At 48.2% G+C, this 22,167-nt stretch overlaps 2 protein-coding genes and 2 pseudogenes across 2 annotated transcripts; 3 read left to right on the top strand and 1 right to left on the bottom strand.

Annotated features, from left to right (window-relative positions):
• The first annotated feature begins 2,599 nt into the window (after positions 1-2,599).
• LOC139055704 (myosin heavy chain, embryonic smooth muscle isoform-like) lies at positions 2,600-3,412 on the top strand. The gene has a single exon (XM_070533239.1). The coding sequence runs from the start codon at positions 2,600-2,602 to the stop codon at positions 3,410-3,412; it is 813 nt and encodes a 270-aa protein (XP_070389340.1).
• A 1,166-nt stretch (positions 3,413-4,578) lies between these two features.
• Positions 4,579-11,183, top strand: LOC135905274 (uncharacterized; annotated as a pseudogene).
• Positions 11,184-13,186: 2,003 nt separating this feature from the next.
• LOC139046720 (uncharacterized) lies at positions 13,187-17,657 on the top strand. Its single transcript, XM_070533238.1, has 2 exons — positions 13,187-16,589; positions 17,185-17,657. The coding sequence occupies exons 1-2, from the start codon at positions 15,971-15,973 to the stop codon at positions 17,655-17,657; spliced, it is 1,092 nt and encodes a 363-aa protein (XP_070389339.1). The 5' UTR covers positions 13,187-15,970.
• Positions 17,658-17,974: 317 nt separating this feature from the next.
• LOC135901800 (putative nuclease HARBI1) lies at positions 17,975-19,826 on the bottom strand (annotated as a pseudogene).
• Between the last annotated feature and the right edge of the window lie 2,341 nt (positions 19,827-22,167).

Here is a 22,167-nt window from a genome sequence, read left to right as displayed (position 1 = left end):
CCCCTCATGCAAAAGGCCTATCCAAACCAGGAGAACACATTCTACGGCACCTCCCAACTAACACGTTGCTCTTTCCCGCTATACTTAAACGTTTAGATCCAAAAATCAATGGGCAGTTCCAGCACTGTTGTGATTCGGCAGAGGTATATCAGTGTCCCTCCTAAACATTTATTCTTAGCAAGTTGTTCTAGTGGTAGGGAACCGAGCTTACAGGTGTATGCAAAGGGCTGTCTTTTCTTAGTAATAAGAAAGAACACACATCTTTCTGCGTTAAGTTTCATACCCCCTACATTGCGCCAATCGGTTGCGTAATTGACATTAACAAATACATCGTCAAGGTCATTTGTAGAATGAACTTCTTAGTACAATGCACAGTCGTCGGCCCGAGTGCATTGTACTAAGAAGTTCATTCTACAAATGACCTTGACGATGTATTTGTTAATGTCAATTACGCAACCGATTGGCGCAATGTAGGGGCTCCAGGACAGATTACGTCAACATTGTCTGTGACACAAAGAGCAAAAGTCCCAATACACTTCCTCGAGGCGGCTCAGATGTGAGTGGCAAGTAGTCCGACTATAGTCCGTCCATATCAACAAACTATACGCAGTCATATAAATTACCTGCAATCTAGCACACAAAAACTTCCGGAATACTAATTGACCTGAGCTTTAGAATTAGTTGTTCATGAATTACTCTACCGAAAACCGTGCAGAAATTTCAGTATATTACATCTATCTGACCCTTCATATCCATGACTCACGCAAAAGAGTGAATCTAATTTATCAGTAGCGTAATGCTCGAGTACTTTATTTGTAAACAAGCTCGAGCTTCAAGTTATTTAACGTATATTGCTTTTCTAGAAATATACGTGTATTTTGCAATACAGTGTTCTAATAGATTACAACACAGGGAAGTTAGTGATATTGGACGATAAGCTGGTATTATTATTCCTCCTACTTTTTTAAAGATCGGCACCACTCGGTCCATCCTCCACTCACTTCTGGACAACAGCAAAAAAAAAAAAACACGAAATATAATGACAAGAAGCTTTGCGGCAACCTCAGTATATCGGCGAAAGAATGCATTCGAATAGCGTAAAGACAGCATGAAGTTTTGATTTTATACTAGACAAAAAAATTCCAGGTTGAGAAATAAATCTGGCGTCATAATAACAGCAGACAGCAGCATTAGACGCACTTACGCTTTTAGGGGAAGACAGCGAGTGAGAACGCAAAGGCACCTCCACCAGATATGTTGTAGTGGGGTAATTACCGCGGCGTCACAATGCAATAATAAAACTAACTTTTATTGGACGAACCTTGGTGCAGCAAAAGAAGTAACACTCAGAAAAATAATAGCGCTGAGCACACTCGTCAATCGTGGAAAATCTGAACTGTGGGTCAAGAACATCGGCTTTCATACATGATTCGGTGAAGATTCCAGCGTTATAATTCGCACACCTTCCAAAAAGTACAACACTATTCGCGTCCCACATGTGATCTGATTACGCAAGATTCGACGAGAGCATACAGGACGGACTGAATCAACGAGAATACCCCAGAAAGATGCCAAATCATGCAGGCACATCTAGCTCTGAGCAAATACTTCCAAGTTGTTAGCGGGTGAAATGCTGTCCTGCTAATAGGGATAAGCAAGCACACGTGCCACTACTACGTTGATTTCATAGCATTTTTTTGCATAGTTTGCTTTGTACCACAGGGGACACTTACGTTTTCTCCTATTGTTCAATTCACGACAGTGGGTATCTGCCAAAGCTCCACATCATTATCATCGGCCACATCTTTATTGACACTTTCGCAGCGCAATGCCGAAGTCTGGGAGAGAGATCATCTCGAGTGAGGAGCAGAAAGGACCAAGATTTTCCGCGCACAACGTGACAACTTCGTTGGACGAATGGCGTAGGAAGTACTTGCGGCAGCCAACGCATGAGCAGGGTACTGACACCGAACTCGAGGCGCGTCACACGGACCTAAGCGGTGCCCCACAGTGCTACCAAGGCCTACCGACACCGGACAGTGCCGAGCATGGCGGTAAGGCTAACACGGACATCTCCGGTGAGAAAAATGTGCTTGAAATTGATAACTGCGTTTGCGACGTTTCTTCTCGTGACATACAATTGCGATGCTCTACAACGCAACACGAAGGGCTAGAAAAAGGGGAAGCGCAGGTATTCGAAGGAAATCTACAATTGAGGTTCCAAACGAATGAATCAAATTTATTGCCTCCAGTACTTGGCCCACAGTGTGACCTCAACAGGGGCATGTTATCGAAACAGGTGAACAATGAAATAGACCAGATTGAAATACAAGAAGACAATGATGAAAAAGAAAGAGACAGCCAAGCTCATGAATCGATTTTGCTGCACCATAATAATAGAGCGGAGGTGGATGTCGGTCGCGGAGTTAGCCGAATGGAACCTGTGGGTAAACACATCAGTACGTCAAAAAATGACGCAATGACCGAGCAGGCTTCGAATGATACTATCGGTAAAGATTCTTGGCCTTCCAAATCACGACTGAGCCATAAGCCTGAAGTCGAAAACGCCAATGTGCGTGTCAGGAGCGCTCTGCCCAGGATGGTTAGGCTGAAGAAAGTCTTCGTTTCACCACCACAGCCGCGTCACGGTGTCGAAGTCACGGACAACGATCATACGGACCGCTTCGCAAGTGCTTCCACTCAGATATCTGTTCTCTGCGAAGTGAACAAGTGTCTGCAGGCCAGTATTAGTGCCACAGAACAGAAGGTCATCAAGTGTCGGGACAGAAGTGGTGTGTTGGCCGGCGAACTTCGTCGGATTCAGGCACAGAAGGAACGACTGGAGGACCAGCTCGCGGTGGCGCAGGTCAACTCAAAACTACAGACGTCAAGAATGCAGCACACCGAGGAACAAGGAAAAGCTCTTCGAAAGAAAATTAACGAGGAGGAGGAAGGATTCGCGATGAAACTTCGATCAGCTCAGGAGGAAAGTGAACGAAGACTTGCGCGCTCTCAGCTGGCGTTAGAGAGAGCGGAGGGTGAAAAACAGGCTGCAATGCGCGAGATCCGGCAGTTGCAGAGGCGCATAGACGAATCTTCGAAGGAGGCTGACGTAGAAAGAAAGCGCGGACGCGAGTTTGAAGAAGAGAAGAACAAATTTAACGAGCAGATAAAGAATCTGGAGGCCCGTCTGCACGACGCAAAGCTGCAGTGCTCGCTTGAGAAGGCGCGCCGGCTGGACGTGAAGCGTCAAGTCGAGGACGCCCTTGAGCGGCGTGAGAAGCTCAAGAGAGACCTTCTTACCGCTTGCAGTGAACTCAGCTCGTCGAATAGCATCAGTGGAAGGTTGCCTGGACTTAGGAATGACGCACGCAACCTTATGGCACGCGCTCCCAACTACGGCGCTTATTAAAGTAATGGTAGCTACGACGGGTGCATAAGCGCTGAGGGCTATAAATATGAAAATATATGGCGTTGGCGTCTCTCACACGTGGTTTCCTTATTGTGGATATTTTTCCCCATGATTGGTATGGACACCCTAAACTAGGAGTGTCCAGATATTGCTTTTTATTTTTGGAGGCAAGGAGATCGTTTGGAGGAGGCGGAGAAGGTCAATGATATACAGCATTTATTGAATAAATATGTATGTTCGAAGTGGCCACTTCGGAAGCGTGCGCACAACACCAAAAATAATGAAATAATAAAACTCGCAGTTTAGCCCGAAAGGCGAAGCATCTGCTGCGATAGCAAATTAGTGGACAGTTATACAAAGTAGTGATGGTAGTTTTATCGACCATGTAAGCTTTGAAATGTAGCCCCACTAAATAAATTAACGAGCATGGTGGCACGCGCGCACAAGCGAACATTAGCACATTGAAATCGATGACCGCGGAAGGTCGCAGTCGAAGCGCTGGCTTCAGGAAATTGCGGCAGCAGCTGCAAGCGAAGTGACATTCGTGCTCTCTATTGGATCAACAACAAAAATTGTAGGATGTTTAAGCTTCGCCTTCAAGAGTGGAACGCGATAGCGTTATCGCACCCCGTTCGCACCGCCAACTCTTTCGCTCGGCATGCTCTTGAGTCACACAAAGACGAAACGTGCGCCTGAGCAAGCGGGACGAGCCAAAGAACTCGGTGCATCGGAGGGAGAAATGATCTACGCGAGCCAAACGCCGTGATCAGCACAGACAGCCGGGCCGTGACGAGCCGCGAAGGCGGACGCGATGATGGGGCTGACGCCTCGATGGGATCGTCCTCTAGAAGCGGGCGAGTGGCACGCTAGCTGTCGGGGCAGCGCCGTACATTGCGAGGAGGGGGCTTTCTGGGTTTGCCGCAAGATGGCTTTGCGTGCGCGTCAAGCGCAGAAGAAATGTAGCGGAAACCTACTACGCTACGCGTTTAACTGCGACTTCTGTAATTTACATGCTCATAATTACCGATATACACCGCAGTATAACTTTCTACGGCGCGTTTCTAAGGCAAAACCGCTATCACTAGAGGCGCTTTTGACCCCCTTTGAAGCATCTAACTCGTGGCTGAGTCATTCTGCTTCTGGACGCCGTGCAGTACAGACGCAGAATGGAGGGCTCCTCGAGAGCTGCGAAAGCGGCCGACGTTGGCCGTGGTACCCCGTGTTCTGCGTTGCCCAAGGATTACCGTGTCATCTTGCCTCCGTTACCAACAGGTGAAGGACAAAGGCGCGCAGTTGTATTGCACTGCGACGTCACTGGACGGCCTTATAGAATCGACGACTTCCGGAAGCCCTTGAAGGATGCTGGAGTAATTCAGTAAGTAGGTGGAATTGGTGCATACCAAATGTCGCACGTGTGGCTGCTGAACATGAAGACAGATGAGGCAAAGCAGACGCTGCTAGACGCCGGACCACTACTGGTGAAGAACCGGCCATGCCTCGTCATTGATCCAGCGAGGCAAGAACTCAGGATTAAGCTACATTGGGTCGCGTTCGACGTCACCTCTGAGACCATTCGACGAGCCTTCCGAGAGTACGGCGAGATAAAGGAAGTCATCAGTGATCGGTGGAAGGCCGAGGACTTTGAGGGCGCCGAGTCAACGACTCGTCTAGTTCGTCTTCTGCTGCGCCATGGTGTCACACCAGACCGCATCCCACATCAGATGCGTCTTGGTAGCGGCACTGCGCTAGTGGTTGTGCCTGGACGCGCCCCGTTATGCCTTCGTTGTCACAACACTGGACACATACGACGTGAATGCCGAGTGCCCAGGTGTGGTGCTTGCCGAGCGTTCGGGCACGAGCAGGCTAATTGTACTCGCTCGTACGCCAGAGTTGCAAGCGTAGGCGGTGAAGCAGACCGGAGCGAGATGCTCATGGACGAGGAGGAAGCGGAGAGCGTGGCTGGGATGGTGGCGTCTATCAGCGACGCGGCCGCAGTGGCGGCGTCCACCAGCTCAGCAGGTTCGCAAGAAAACGGGGCTGCAGACGCTCGGGCAGCAGACGCCACTCTGGAAGACGCTTCGACAGGAAAGTACGAAGAAGGCTCGGCAGAGCGCCCTTCTGAAACCCACTCCTTAGGAAAGCAGCTCCCACTAAGTGCGTCCGGGAGTGGTGAGAAAACAGCTGAACTCAAGACTGCAGTAAGCGAGGTTGTTGCGACGCTCGAAGACAGTGATTCGACGGATGAGGCTGCAATGGACGCCGAGGCAACACCTACGAAGCGCCGACTCAGCAAGGCAAGCACGACTTCTCAAGACACCCGGCTACGAGCAACGGAGAGGCGTGGGACCGAGCCTGGAACCAAAAAGCCTCGGGTGGCCACCAGCCATCAGCGGTCGGCGTCGCTTACACGCGGCGGCGGCAAGTCGACGCCCTGAGCGTCGACTGGACTGTGTGTTGCTACAAGGCAAGGTCTGTGAGGGGAGCGCCGTAGGCTCGGTCTGGTGTCACTCGCCAATATGGAGTCCTTAGAGAGGTCTATAAATATTGCAACACTTAAAGTCCGAGGGCTTAGTGCCAAGAGGCGGCAAAACCAACTTTACCGCCTCGTAACGGAGCATGATTTGGATATTGTAGCCATTCAGGAGACCAAAGTGGAGAGAGAGGATCAGACAGAGCGTATGGTGCGTCCTTTCACGAAACGCTATAACGTGTGTGTTGCTCATGCGGTGGGGAGGTCTTCGGGGTGCATTTTGTTAATTCGGCAGAGTCTTGGTGCTGTAGTGCAGTCGGTGACTACCTGTGAGTCAGGCCGTTTCATTGTATCTGACTTTTCGCTGTCAACAGAAAATTGGCGAGTAATTTGTCTTTATGCACCAACTCAGGCTCAAGAGCGAAAGCTTTTTTTGAAGAAATGGAGACGTACGTGAAATGCGAGCGTAGAATAATCCTGGCGGGAGATTTCAATTGTGTCTGTACGGAACGTGACAAAACCAGAGGGAAACACAATGATGCAAGTACTGCTGTTTTGAAAGACTTGATTGCAGAATTTAATCTAGAAGACGTGGGTGAATGTCTTTGCGGTGGAAAAGCGGTCACCTTTACCCACTTTCAGGGTGCGAGCCATGCCAGACTTGACAGAGTGTACGTGTCGGCTGAACTAATTCAGTCGTGTCGAGATTATCGAGTCACACCTGTTGCATTTAGTGATCATTGTTTGGTTTCCTTCCGTGTTGGAAAGGAAAAAACAAATAGCAAGCAATTTTCCTGGGATCTTTGGAAATTTAATGCAAACTTGCTGAAAGACGACGAGTTTTGTGATCAGTTTCTCAAGGCTATAGATAAAACAACAACTAAAAACTTAGATAGTTGGGGACATAAATGGGAGGTTTGTAAGCAAACAATTAAATTGAAAGCAATTGAAAGGGCCAGTGTTTTAAGTCACGCGAAAAAAGAACTCGAGTCCCGGCTTAGATTGAATCTGAAGCAATTATTGGAAGCTGAAAGTATACAACCCGGTTATTTCTTAGAAGACATAAAAAGCATAAAGCAAAAACTTGAGCTGATAGACCAAGAGCGATACAATGGAGCATTGATTCGAGCCAGAGCTGAAAAATGGTGCACAGGAGAAATGCCGACAAAACGTGCCTTGGGAGTCGAAAAGAAATATGCTTCCCAAAATGCAATAACAGAAATAGAACATAATGGGTTACTGTCTACCAACAAAGAAACAATAGCAAGTTGTTTTCTGGAATATTACAAAGTATTGTTTTCTCGTAGCCAAGTTGACACTGATAGGTTTAAAAAAGACTTCATGTCATTGATGCCAACATTAGATGATGAAACCAAGGAAGTATTAGAAGTGCCCATAACAGTAGAGGAAGTTAAGAATGCGATTGACCATTTAAATAATGGCAAATCACCGGGACCGGATGGCTTAAGCGCTGCATTGTACAAGGCGTTTAAGGGTGTTGTCGCGCCTGTTTTGACTGAAGTATACAACGAGGCTTACGCGAACAAACATCTACCGCCGTCCTTTTTGTCAGCACACACGGTCCTAATACCAAAAACTGAAGACCCAATTAAATTACGTAATGTCACATCGTATCGGCCGATTAGCCTGACAAATATAGACTATAAAATATTAATGAAAGTATTGGCTAACAGGTTGCAGACCGTAATGAAAGATTTAGTCGGTCCACATCAAACGTGCGGAATAAAAGGAAGGACAATTATGACAAATATACACATAGCACGATCAATCCTTGAATACTGTGACGCAATGCAACTAAGTGTCGCTATGCTGCAGGTTGACCTTGAGAAGGCATTCGACCGCGTGCCGCACGATCTGCTTCTATGTATGCTTGAATATGTGAATGTAGGCAATGTGATCAGTGAGGGTGTGCGGATTGCTTACGCCGGATGTACGACGAGATTGATAATAAACAAATCAGTAGGTGAATACATACCAGTACAGCGCTCAGTCAGACAGGGGTGCCCATTATCACCGCTTCTTTTTTGCATATATATTGAGCCCTTTTGTCTAAGCATAATTAGGAACAACGCGATACGTGGATTTCAGTTACATCAGGCCGAGGTAAGCCTTCTTGCTTACGCTGATGACATTGCAGTTTTCTGTGTCGATCATGAAAGTATAATGCATACCGTCAATGCTGTTAAAAGTTTCTGTCAAGCAAGTGGTAGTGCAGTAAACTGGGACAAGTGCGTTGGGTTCTGGCATGGGGAATGGGACGTCGCACCAAGGATGTTTTTGAACATTAAATGGCAAGAAACACCGACAAAATACTTAGGAGTACCCCTACAGTACTACTCTGACAATGAGCCTTATTGGAAAAAACAAACAGAGGTGTTACGTGAAAATGCACAAAAGTGGAAAGGATGGGATAAGTCGATTTTCGCACGGGCCACGACGTGCAACCTATTTCTTGTAAGCAAGCTATGGTATGTATTGCAAGTTTTGCATTGCAGCAGGTTAAATGTACAAAAAATGCACAGAGTGTTCGCGGTCTTTATCTGGAGCTCTCTATGGGAAAAAACGAGCCGAACAAATCTGTTTAAAAGAGTGAGTGATGGTGGGCTTGGTTTAGTGCATCTGTATGTGAGACAACTCGTCAGTCGATTTGTTTTTCTCAGAGATGTAGACCATACCTTTCTCAGAACTATGATTCAACTGAGGCTGGGTAAAGTGCTACCAGAGTTTGTTGTGTCTTCGGTGTGTCAGCAAGGACCAGTACGTGGATATCTAAAAGAAGTGGTGTCATCTTTCCGCTTCTTATCGGTGCGTTTTTCTTTGCAATATTTGACAGATGTGTCACGCAAAAAACTGTACAAGGACCTTGTGGATGTGTTATTTCCTGTGCCATTGTACCGTGAATTATACTGTGCAGGCAAAGGAAAAGATGTTTTGAAACGCGTTAAAAAAATGCTAGTTGCGCCAGGGGTTAAAACCTTTTTTTTAAATCTGCACACAGGAACCTTACCTGTTAAAACATGGTTAGAAGAAAGGGGTTTATTTGTTCCGTGGGGTACTCATTGTTTGTTATGCAAAAAACCAGAGACAATTGAGCATGTGTTTTTAGATTGCTGGGGTGGAGTGTTCTTCTGGGACATCTTACAAAGAACCTTGAAAAAAGAGTTGCCATTAAGTCCGCACGGAATCCGTTATCTCACGGTCGAAAACGACGATGGTGTGCCTTTCGATCTGGTTATGCTCCTGGGCCTGCACAGTATATGGCGAACTCGGACTGCTGTACACAATGCGGATACTGACGCTAGACCGGTTCGCGAATATTTTTGCGAATCTGTGTCCCATTTTGTCGAAGTGCAGAAGGTGCAGTCGTATGTACCAGAATGGGTTCCAAGATTAGAAATGTTGTTGCAGATGCCGAAATACTGATGGCTTGTAGTCAGCAAACAGCTGACGGTTCTCGGTACTATTATCTTGTTAATCTGTTCTTCTGATCTCGTAAACTCTGTGAAAAGCGAGGCAATAAAGAAAAAAAAAACTCGTGGCTGAGTGGTAGCGTTTCCATCTCACACTGCGGAGACCCTGGTTCGATTGCCACCCAGCCCATCTTGCAAGTTCTTTTTATTTCTGAATTGCCTTCCGCCATTTTTTACGGCCGACGCCGACGATACCGGCTTTTCTGCAACATGAACTCCTTAACACTATCGCGTTAAGAATGAGCGCCGAGAACACAGAGAACACACAAAGTACGAGCCGCCGACGCACCTAGGTCTGTTCCCACGCAGATCTCCCTCAAGATATGGCCAAGCAACCGCACGTCGCCGCCACATGCGCAGTTGCAGCCCGAGTAGAACGTAGTCCCCCCCTCTCTCTCTCCCATCCCAGCGCCTCGCAACGTTGTGTGCCTCGCGGACGACGGGACGCGGCAGGCTTCCTGCCGGCTCTCCTTCACGTGAGCGAGATTAACCCCCGTATTCTTAAACGCGCCTTCACTTGGCGCTTCACCTTGACATCGCCAAGTCGAGGAGAAGCGCTTTCCTTCACTCAAGGCGTCGTTGCATTTCGTGAACACTACTTGAGCACTACTCCGTCAAGGGACTGCTTGAGAAACCGGCCTTCACTTGAACGGTGAGCGACTTCCGGAAAGCGCCCCTGATAACGAAAGTATGTGGCCAAATATTGCAACAAAAAGAGCGAAAAACACTTTAAACTGTTTACGACATGTTTTTTATTGTAATTGATGAAGTTTTCTTCAATGTATCTGTGAATGTATTACACTTGCAACATATTTGGTCAATCAAATGTTGATGTAGCCAAAACTGGCTATAGCCAAGCTTCGCCAAGCCGTGCCAGAGCAGAATCCGTAAGAATCGGAAAGTTCGCATGCTTCTGTTGTCGGCTGCTGCTCCTCTTGTCAGCTTTTTCTGCCGTGTTCTGTGTGCGTTTTTTTGTTTAAAATGAGCATCAACAGCGACAACTGCGTTAATCGTCGTGGCGATAAGACCGGCGTGTCGAGATTCGTATACATGCACGAAGAACGGGAACTGCTCCGCAACCTTGTGGTGAGGCACAGAGCGGTTATAGAAAACCGCCGAACTGATAATCTATCGAAGCGCGCCAAGGACAGTGCCTGGGAGAAGCTGGCCGAAGAATATAACAGCCAACCCGGCATTCGTCGCGTTATGGTGATGCAGCTGCGGAAGCTATGGGACAATGAAAAATCAAAATAGAAGAAGAAAGATTCCGAAGAAAAGCGGGATTTGTACGCAACAGGTGAGAACTTCACCTTACATTTGCTTGGCAAAATTAAGCACCGCAGAAGACTGAAGACTACAGTGAAACTACGGTGTAAAATAATTGTATGCAGCCTCAGCATCATTGAACCACTGAACCCACCGGCCGCCCCCCTTCTAGCATACGCTGCGTATCCCCGAGCTGCTGCACAATTTTATTAATAATGGCAATGGAAAGTGCAAAAATGCTTTTGCTGGTGTCAGGTTAACGACAAATCTTCTGCGCACGTTATGCGCACGCGAATAATTATCGGCATAATCAGAAAGCGTAGCTAGTATCTGTATGTATTATAGCATATGTTGACGTTACAGTTCAGTAAGCTGCTCGTCGCGTTTATGCGTGTGCGTTGTTTTGTAACCTGTAATTTTGAATGTGCACATGCATTTACACTTTTTTACGTCAGGCGGTGGACCACCTACCTGCCGGCCAATGAGCCCATCATTGGCGCTTGTCGGGGCGGCGGCCTCTCACATTGGAACCCGGCTCCCAAACCCCTACGACAGCGACGGAGCCCATACCAACCAGCCAGTACTGTCTCTACCCCCTGCGGGCATACTTGAGGCTATGGTATCTGGAAACCAAGACAGCATGGACGAGTGGCTTGGTGAAGCCAGATTTGGCAAAAACTATTAATTGGCATGCTGCTGCCGTTGTGTTGTGATATGACTGCATGCATGTATACTGTTTCTGAGATGTTCTGTTTCTGTGTCGTTTATTTTTCTGAGTAACGCAGCTGGCGCAGGTGTTCACATGGCTTGTGTGTGTGTTTCACTAAAATTTACGTTTCTGTCATTACTATCTATCAGCAATACGCCATGTTGTGCCAGAATCTTGCTGTTACTTCACTAAATTATTGTCATGGGCGAGTATATTTATTAACCTTAAGGTGTCTTTGTGTGTCATAAGTAAACACGAAGATCAAGGCTATTTTGATAGGCTTGCATGCCTTTAGAGCTGTAATTGAACCTGGTTGTTTTCTATGTGCAGGTCCTCTCTTCCATAGCACTACTTCCAGTGCAGGAAATAGCTGGCCTGTCAATAAACCGGCAACTTTCACCTGCCTTGGCTGAAACGCTTCACTCCGCCAGTCAACTCTACATTTGGCGGCTGTTGAAGCCCCTCTTCATGAAGGACAGCCTCTTTTTTTCTAATTTGTGTCTTGCAAAATTAGCATGCACTTGTACGAGCTGTCTCCATCTCTCATTCTTTTCGAGGTGCCTCTGTGTTTGCATAGTGCCAGCAATGTGCCCCCTGCAACCTGTTATCCAATTTTAATGCTGACAACATGAAGATATTCATTGTGGTTCCTGTGTGTACATGTGCAAAAATAAGTGTGCATGCACACAAACAAAAGTGTCTCTACAGTAAAGTTGCAATGTATGAATGCTCTTTTGATTGCACCAACTGCCTGTGGGGCACTAGTTCTGCTTCCTGTGTATTTTCAGGCCCTACTCCTGTGGTACCACAGCCAGCTTCGGAAGTCTGCGCTCTATCAGAAGCAACGGGCATGTCGCCTTCTACAGCTCGGGCGCCTTCGGTTCTAACGCTCATGCTCCTCCAGCAGCACCGGCTCCTGGCGACATGCCTTCTTTGCAGCTGATTTCTGTGACTAACATGTAGCAGGCATCACCAGATAAGTTGTTTCTCCTGTTATCTGAAATTTCATGCTACAGCTGAGATGCATCCAGCCAGCAGTGAAACTAAATAGCGTGCTTATCCAGCAGCACTGGAACCTATGTGGAATTTGATGAGCCTCCTTTGACAGCATATTTGTGCAACTAACATCTGTCAGAAACATCACAGAGTGAAGTTGTATCTGTCATAATATATGGTACGCGGGAGTGCGAAGCCTAAACATATGAAGACAGTGCGCCGTGCGGTGGCGAAGAGGACCATCATCATCATCGACACCAATTTGGCAGCGCCGGCAGTGGTGCCTCAAAAAGCGTGGCGCGAGAGTGTGGCCCGTGGCCCGTGGCGTGAGCAGTGCGCGAGGTTCGGCGGTCGACGGAAAGCAGCTTCCTCGCTGGGCGTCTGGCCCATAGGAGCTATCGCCGGCCGCGCCAATACGCCACACCTGAAGCAACACTGTCGCCCGCTGGGAGGTTACCTCGCCCCGCTCTTCCGCTGGGCACTGGTCCAGGAGGGCTGGCGGTCCGGAACCGGGGCGCTCGAGCGTTCGGGTGAGCGGCCACGGGGCTACCCCGCCAGCTGTGGACGCGACCCGGAGACTGCGGCCGGTTACCTGAGCCCCGCGAGGCGGTCCGACCCGGCCGTCCAACCCGGCTGTCCGACCCAGCCGACCGTCCCGGCCGTCCGACCCAGCTGTCCGATCCGGCCGTTCTACACGGCTGTCCAACCCGCCGGCCGACCCTGTTGTCCGACCTCGCTGGTTACGGCTGTCCGACCCGCCGGCCGACACTGTTGTCCGACCCCGCTGGCCAGCATCGGTTCAACGAGGTCTGAGACACGGTGACATACGCTTCCGCCGGAACTGTAGGCCAATCATAACCCACCGAGCCATAGATATAGTGCATGTCGCCTATGAGGCATTTTGGGACATTGTCACTCGTGTGTGCCGTTATCTGTGTCGTGTACGTCAATACAAGTCTGATGTGTGTTTTTGCTTTCGCGTGCTGCTTCTCCCTTTTTATGGAGTGATCCGGCCCCAATAACATCACAAACTGGCGAGCCTGCCAGGATTCACTCGTAAATACAGTGAAAGGGGGCAGTTTCGCTTGAGCGCAGACACACATTAGTAGACGGCACCATGGATTTAGAGAAAATCACGGATATAGGACTCCAAATAGGATTGTCAGGCGCAGAACTTTGCAGATGGATTGAGGCCAAACAGGCAAAACAAAGGGATGAGAGAGCTGCGGAGCGAGAGGCAATCAAGGAAGCTGCTGAGTTAGCGCGCTTAGCTGACGAGAGGCAGCGTGAGATCCTCCAGCTAAAGCTGCAGCTTCAGGAAGGAGCTCGCAATGTGCCGGCAGCTGCTTCTGAAATTTTGACTGCGCCCAGCACCTCCTCGTCATCCCTCAATCCACAGAAGTTACTTCCTTTGTTCGACGAGAAACGCGATGACTTACACGCGTATATACAGCGGTTTGAGCGCGTAGCAACAGGGCAGGACTGGCCACAAGAAAAATGGGCTCTTGCTTTGAGCATGTGTCTGACTGGGGAAGCGTTAACTGTGATTGGTCGGATGACTGCCGCCGATTTATTAGATTACCCGAAGGTAAAGAAAGCTTTGCTACAAAGGTTTCAATTCACGGCTCAAGGCTACCAAGAAAAGTTTCGTAAAGCACGAGCAGTAGAGGGCGAAACTGGAAGACAGTTAGCAGCAAGAATTTCAGCCTATTTTGACCATTGGATTGAGATGGCTAATGTGCCTAAAACATATGAAGGTCTACGAGATCACATGATCTCTGAACAGTTTCTGCGTTGTTGTGAGCCAAAGCTAGTCATTTTCTTGAAGGAGCGAGAGTGCAAATCCCTTGACGAATTTGCTAGCTTGACGGATCGCTTTCTTGAAGCGCAGAACTGGACAAACCTAGGAAAGGGTCCCGATAACGCAAAGGATTTTGATGGAAAAAACATTGAAGCTCCCAGGAAACCGCAACTTATGTGCACCCTTTGTCATCGGTTTGGACATTTGGCTCCTGACTGCCGTGCCCCACCTAAGCGTATGCTGAAGTGTGAATTGTGCGACAGAACGGGACACACAGCTGAAAATTGCCGAACTGGGTACGGGGACAACAAACCAAGTTCAGCGTGTGCACTCGCCAAATCTCAACCAGTCCGAACTCGTCAAGTGAATGAATGAAAGCGTCCAGGAAAGAAGACTCGCCGATCAAGCGACAGCGATGACAAGAACCCTGGGACTGCTGTAACTTTCCCCATCGACGGGATGCCAGTGGTTGAAGGCCGGCTGCTGGGAAGAAGTGTTCGTGTATTACGAGACACCGGTTGTAATACTGCAATTGTCAGACGGGAACTCGTTCCAGAGGTGTATATGACGGGAAGAAAGAGGAACGTTGTTCTTCTAAACGGCTCAACAAGCTACCTGCCTGAAGCTGTCGTGCAAGTGAACACACCGTATTTTACAGGCAAGTTAACAGTGGCATGTATGGACGAGCCCCTCTACGACCTTGTTCTGGGAAATCTTCCAGGCGTCAGAGGACCATACGATCCGGACTCTGACTGGAAGCACCCCGCTGCTCCCAACGCTGAGTCGTCGCCGATAGAAATGAAGCTGAATAAGGCGCCTAGGAAGCCTCAGCATGTATCGAGCGTGGCTGAAGCCAGAACTGAAGAACAAGGCAAGATTTGTCCCTTGTGCGTTCCGTGAATCGTCTTACGTGACGTGACAAAAGGACAACTCACTGAAGAACAGCGGAAAGACCCGACGCTGAAACATATTTTTGCGAAAGTAAGCAAGTCGTTTAACTTGGGAAAGGGCCACAGCTACGAGTTCGTGGAAGAAAAAGGATTGTTGTATCGCCTTTACCACCGGGCCACTGGCAGAACCTTTAAGCAGGTGGTCATACCAAAAGCATTTAGATCTGGCATATTAGAAGGGGCACATGAAAACATCATAGAAGGGCATAAAGGTATCAGAAGAACAACCAATCGTATCCTACAAGAATATTATTGGCCAGATTTACACAGAGACGTAAAACGCTTTGTGAAGTCGTGCGACAAGTGCCAAAGGACAACAGCTAAAGGGAAAGTACAGGCCGCTCCACTTCCTCGTCAATGTGTGCTTGTGTGTGCGTGCAAGAATGCGACAAGTTCGTTCGGTCCTGAAGTTTTAAAAACGCCGACACAAAGGCCGCCGAAGTTGAAAAAGCACCGGAGACCAGGCCAGCGAAACCAAGCCCACAGAGGAGCACGCCAAGAACGTCAGCAACAGAGTGTTGCGTTGGAGTCTCCTTTGCAGGAGTATTCTTTTACTGTTAACTACATAAAAGATTGTGACAATGTCAGAGCTGACTACTTGAGTCGAGTCGCGCGTAATCACCTGTTTATATATCAAAATGTGATTAGACATTGCGACATCTCAAGTGTTTAGTATTTAGTTGAAAGCGAACAGACTTGTGCGTTCGTTCTTTGACTGGGTGCAATGCCCTGTGAGCAAGATGTGTCGTGTACTCATATGTACAATCGGACAGACGTACATGACAATTTTCCTTTTTTTCTGTTTCTCATCCCGCGTCCTTGTGTTAGAATAGTTGCGAACAACTTTCTCGAAAAGGGGGGTATTGTCATATTATATGGTACGCGGGAGTGCGAAGCCTAAACATATGAAGACAGTGCGCCGTGCGGTGGCGAAGAGGACCATCATCATCATCGACACCAATTTGGCAGCGCCGGCAGTGGTGCCTCAAAAAGCGTGGCGCGAGAGTGTGGCCCGTGGCCCGTGGCGTGAGCAGTGCGCGAGGTTCGGCGGTCGACGGAAAGCAGCTTCCTCGCTGGGCGTCTGGCCCATAGGAGCTATCGCCGGCCGCGCCAATACGCCACACCTGAAGCAACACTGTCGCCCGCTGGGAGGTTACCTCGCCCCGCTCTTCCGCTGGGCACTGGTCCAGGAGGGCTGGCGGTCCGGAACCGGGGCGCTCGAGCGTTCGGGTGAGCGGCCACGGGGCTACCCCGCCAGCTGTGGACGCGACCCGGAGACTGCGGCCGGTTACCTGAGCCCCGCGAGGCGGTCCGACCCGGCCGTCCAACCCGGCTGTCCGACCCAGCCGACCGTCCCGGCCGTCCGACCCAGCTGTCCGATCCGGCCGTTCTACACGGCTGTCCAAAACGCCGGCCGACCCTGTTGTCCGACCTCGCTGGTCACGGCTGTCCGACCCCGCTGGCCAGCATCGGTTCAACGAGGTCTCAGACACGGTGACATACGCTTCCGCCGGAACTCTAGGCCAATCATAACCCACCGAGCCATAGATATAGTGCATGTCGCCTATGAGGCATTTTGGGACATTGTCACTTGTGTGTGCCGTTATCTGTGTCGTGTACGTCAATACAAGTCTGATGTGTGTTTTTGCTTTCGCGTGCTGCTTCTCCCTTTTTCTGGAGTGATCCGGCCCCAATAACATCACAGTATCTATTGCTATTTCAAATTACATGCTACTCCAGGCGCCACTATTTAGTAGGGAAACTTTAGTCTGTTGTTACGGCAACACTGAGTCTAGACTGGAACACACTTTTCCTATTTATTTCTGTGACTAACACACTTGGAGGGCATCATATGGATAAGCTGCTTACTTTTTCTTTTCACTTGCTGGCCTGGGTTACAGTCTAAAGCCTCTAGCGCTTTCCATTTCGTGTGTGACTGATCACTTGTGACGTCTGATTAGTGTGCCTGCATGTATGTGTATTGGTATTCATAAGATGTTCAAACTATGAATCGACACTGCTTACAAAAATGAGTTTTCAACTGCAGTGTGTCCTAAGCTCTAAGTTAATGTTTGTTTTATGTGTGCAGATAATCCAGTTCAGGCACCACTGCCGGCTCAGGAAAGTGCTGTCTTGGCAGGTCCCAGTACCGTGCCGCTATCGACGACTGAGACCACGCCACATGCAGTGCCAACACCTGCTCGACTGGAAGCTTCAGACGCTGCGGCTCTCATTGACACACCTCAGCAACTGAGACCAGCACGAGGCCGCACAGCTGCGATAGAGCGGGCGCTCGCACCTGAAGGAGCTGCCCGACTGAAGGCGCTTCAGAAAGATGAGGAGCGCAAAGCAGAACTGCACTCTGTAGAGATGCGCTTGCGTCGGCAGCAGCTCATCCAGCAACGACAACGTCACAGGATGGACGAAAAACGGAAGCAGAAACTGCACCAAATCGAAGTGCGATTGCGGCAACAGCAGCTGGAGCAGCAAAAGTGGCGCGATGACATGGAGCGCCAGATGCTGTTTCTTGAATTAGAGGCAAAGAAGCAGCAACTTTCATAAAGCCAGCAGGCACAAAACTAAATGTTTCATTATATTTTCACACACGGTTATGCTTTAATATGTAAGGAGTATGATACAGCTGCAACTGTGGTTAATGATTGAAACTACTTGTGCGAATAAGCAATAATATACACAATACACGAAAAAAGCACCAAAATATACATATGAAAGAAGTACTAAAGGAGTGTCCTGACCAGCAAAGTGTGCTTGCACTTTGATGGCATTCCTTATCTTAACTTGCACATAATTGGAGTTTCCAAGATGTACTCGCTTTGAAATCTGGATTAACGTAGGTGCAAATTCACTTTTATGATGTTTTAGTTAAATGTTCGAGCAATAAGCCTCATTCGACATTGCGATCCATGCAGTGTGTCAGTTTGCCTCGCCACATCAGGCTGCTGCCGCCTCAAGTGTTGTGGGATCACCACAGCTGGAGGTTCCGGGTCCTGCCTCAGGACTGCCAGGTTATGCAGGGCAGCACAAGCTGTCGTAATGACCGCAGAACGCTCCGTCAAGTGCAGAAGCCCCATGTCCAAACATGGGAAACACACCGAAAGCTTTCTCTACAGTGTTGCGGGTGCGGATGTGAGCCGCTTGATACCTGTGCAAAACAGACAATGTTAGTTTACACTTATGCTAACTACTCTGAGACGCACTTTATACCTTGGCCTCATAAGCAGGTTAGTCGTCAAAGCTCTTGCGGCTAATATGTTAATTGTATTGCGTCTTATATTCGGTGTAGCAAGAACAGATTGCATGAAATACATGAAGGTAATAAAACAAAGCTATATTTTGCAAAATTACGTCATTACTACTAAAATATCGATCACGCTTACTCTAATTAAACCTTCAAACGCAAGAAACTGTACGTCATTACATAAGGATTATTGTGCTTTTTGCTTTATGCAGCGATACTCACTTGCTCTCGGGGCTGTTCGGACGTCCGGAGGAAGCTAGTGGGGTCATTAGGAAGGGCATGCATGCATAGCCAGCATCGCCAAGTAGAAAACCAGGCATTCGTTTTGTCTCGTAGAGAACACGTGCACGACTGTTGTCGAAGATTCGACTGTCATGCACGGATCCGGGCCAGTTAGCCACGACGTCGTAAAATTGCAGCTGAGGCCCTGCATTGACCTAATGAAAAAAAGAAGAATCGATTGTAATTTTTTTTCAGCTGAGGTGAATGTAAGCCGCGCAATTCACACATACACGATAGTCTTTTTCTGAGTAGAAGCAGCCACTGCTTTTTAGAATTGCAAGGCCCTACGTCCCTTTTGGTGATCTAAAGAAATTCAAAGAAGAGCCACAATATGTACGATAGTCTTCTAATATAAAACGTCTAGCACTATTGCCATGCCAATCTTCATTTACTCGGCCATATCTCCGCGCATTATCACGAAATGCGCTATGTCATTATCTGGAGCAGGAAAAGGATCGGAATGGAGTAAATTGATTTCTACCATGACTGATCCAATTAGCCAGTATACTGTTTATTGAAGCCTGTAGACATTAACACATGACTGTCTCATTAAGAATTAATGCTGCGCTAATATAGAGAAAAGAAAAGAGGTAGCAATTTACCTGTACATTTATGGAGAAGTAACCCTTCCGATTGCGGTAAACTTCGCCATTCGGCCCACCCGGTGCCTTGATGCGGATGTGGGTGCAGTCTATGCACCCCGTCACCTCGGGAAACTTGGCAATGCTGTAGAAATCCACCATCGTCGCACGGAACTCGCTATCTGTGCTCGGAAACTTCACGACGACCGGGAACAAGTGCGTAGCAATTAGTCGTGAGACACGTTCGACGACGCGGCTCACTGTCGGTTGCGACACGTTCACTAGGTCACCTGTCACAACTTGAAATGTGCCCGCTCCATAAAAGCGTAAAGCGAGAAGAAGTTGAAGCATTGGTGGCAGAGGGTGGCCACGGTTGCTGGCGCTCTGTTCAAGAGGCAGGCAGTCAAGCAGCTTCTTCACGGTGCACTTCGTGAACCGATAGCGTGCGAGAAATTCGCTGTTGGTGAAGTGTTCCATGGGATTCAGGCGGTCCCTCAGCCTCTGTCGTGCTACGTCTGCAATATCGCTGTTGTCCATGACGACGCCGAATAGCTCGTCGACACGCAGAACATAATCGACGAACGAAGCGTAATCCGCCATAACGCTCGAGTGAAGGAGCTGCCCAAGGTAGCCTCGATGCTACCTTGAGATTCTCGAGGAAAGCGCTCGGGATTTCCTTCACTTGAGGAGCGTTTCAAGTCGAGGGCGATTTGTGAAATGGAAAATGACCCTCAAGGAGCGTTTCAAGTGGAGGGTCGAGTCAAGGAGCGTTTGTGAATACGGGGGTAAGTCCTGATCATCGGCTGCCAGCGCACGCCATCATTCGAACATACAGCGCAAGACGCGCGGCAACTATTTATTGCCCTTGCACTTCATGCGGAATTTTAGGACATGGTGACACCGACGGCGGAAATGCACTTGGAGTGTCCATATAATTGATCTTGCAGTAAAAAGTTAACAGATGGTGTACAATCTTGCAACCTGCTGAAGCCAACAGCATTAGCTACAGTTTTTTCTACTTTGAACTCCGTTTTAAGGGGACGTTTATGTTGTGTGCCTCGCGGACGACGGGAGACGGCAGGCTTCCTGCCCGCTCTCTTTCACGCAGGCGAGATTCAGTCCTGATCATCGGCTGCCAGCGCACGCCTTCATTCGAACATACAGCGCAAGACGTGCGGCAACTATGTTATCGCCCTTGCACTTTATGCGTAATTTCAGGACACGGTGACACCGACGGCGGTAATGCACTTGGTGTGTCCATATAATTGATCTTGCAGTAAAAAGTTAACAGATGGTGTACAATCTCGGAACCAGCTGAAGCCAACTGCATTAGCTACAGTTTTTTCTACTTTGAACTCCGTTTTAAGGGGTCGTTTATGTTGTTTGCGTCTTCTTTGTCTGCTGTTTCTCTTGCACTGGTAGTCCGAGTCAAGAATATAATTTGTGATTTCCGGCTTGCGCCTCTTCCTTTTACCCAAAGTTATTCCCGTGCAATGGTCGTCGTTTATTCATATAAAATGCAATTATATATTATGATGGCTTAGGCTACATGCCTATGGGTCCTATTTTCTCTCTAACACTTTCCGAGATGCGTTGTATTTCGCGAGAGGTAAGGTCCAGCTGTACGTCACCCCGAAATAACCGGCATTCTGTTCCTTGGATGAACCAATCAGCAGGCCAAGAATTCGAGAACCGCAAATTGATCATTAGACTATGTGAAAGTCAATGAATAAATGTAATATTGCGAAGAAAGTAAGATTGTTCAAATTTATGAAATAGCGTATCTGATCAAAGGTGAAGGAAACCAGACGAAGACGACGAAACAGGGGACATGGGGGTGCATACATTGTTGGATGTCAACAGAGGTCACTTCGTGCCGGATCAGCGAAGAGGCAAGAAGGGACCATGGAGTTTGTCGAAGCAATCTATTTCGATAATCTACATTTCAGGAAAATAGACAAATAAAATACAAAAATAAACATAAATGCGACTATGCAAACACCAATAACGATGACGGCAACAGCGGCCAAAGTCACGGTGACTGATCAGTCAGTGCACTATAGTATCTGCCAACATTTCGGAATCAAATCTTCTAGCTCGCTTTTGGCTCATCGGGCTACCTGGGACCTTATTCACGAATATAGTATTTTGAAAGAGCTGTTTATAAGTGGCTGTCACTTTCTTCATTTATTGTGTTCCCAATAAGCACTGACTGGAACCTATTCTTAAAAATCCAACCTCATTGTAAATATATATTTTCCTAAATATAGGCCCTAGCAACGGCTTGAGTAAAAATCCAGTATGTCACACGTACACATGAGAAAGATAACGATCGCGTTCTCAAAAAATAATGATGTAAGAATTTCTCTGTCAGTTGCAAACGCTCTGCTATAACAAGTTCTAACAAATTTGATCTTTGTTTTCAAAAGATGAGGCGCCAACAGTGACAGCACACTAATGAAAAAAAATAACAGGACAAGGCACTTGTCCACCTTGTCCTGTCATTGTTCCTTCTTCATTAAGGTGCTGTCTCTCTTGGAGGGGGAGCAATAAACTTCATTTGTGGACGCCAGATTTGAGACCTAGGCCTCTATACCTAGATGACAGCCTCGAGCCCTTGGGCCCTGGCGGCACCTTCGGCCTGCTCGATTGCCTTGAGCTAGTCTTCCGGTGCACAGGTGAGCAGCGATATCTCCCGCTACTCTCTGGTCTTGTTTATTTCATTCTGTGCGGGTGTCCGAGAACAAGCCCAAACCATAAATTGTAGGTCCACCCTTTCTTGACAGAATCTACGTCTATAGGTGTAAAGGTCCGGGCAGCAGTGGTGGTAGGCCACCGGGTTCGGATATGCATCTGTTTATAAGAGGCACCATGCCGTCGCTTGCCGTCTACTCAGCAAGCAGGGTCCCGAGGGGAAATGGGCCATTCTCTTTTGAAAGTTATGAACCAA

This window comes from Dermacentor albipictus, chromosome 2 (assembly GCF_038994185.2).
Source record: "Dermacentor albipictus isolate Rhodes 1998 colony chromosome 2, USDA_Dalb.pri_finalv2, whole genome shotgun sequence".
Taxonomy (NCBI): Eukaryota; Metazoa; Arthropoda; class Arachnida; order Ixodida; family Ixodidae; genus Dermacentor; species Dermacentor albipictus.
This window is presented reverse-complemented; position numbering and strand designations above follow the sequence as displayed.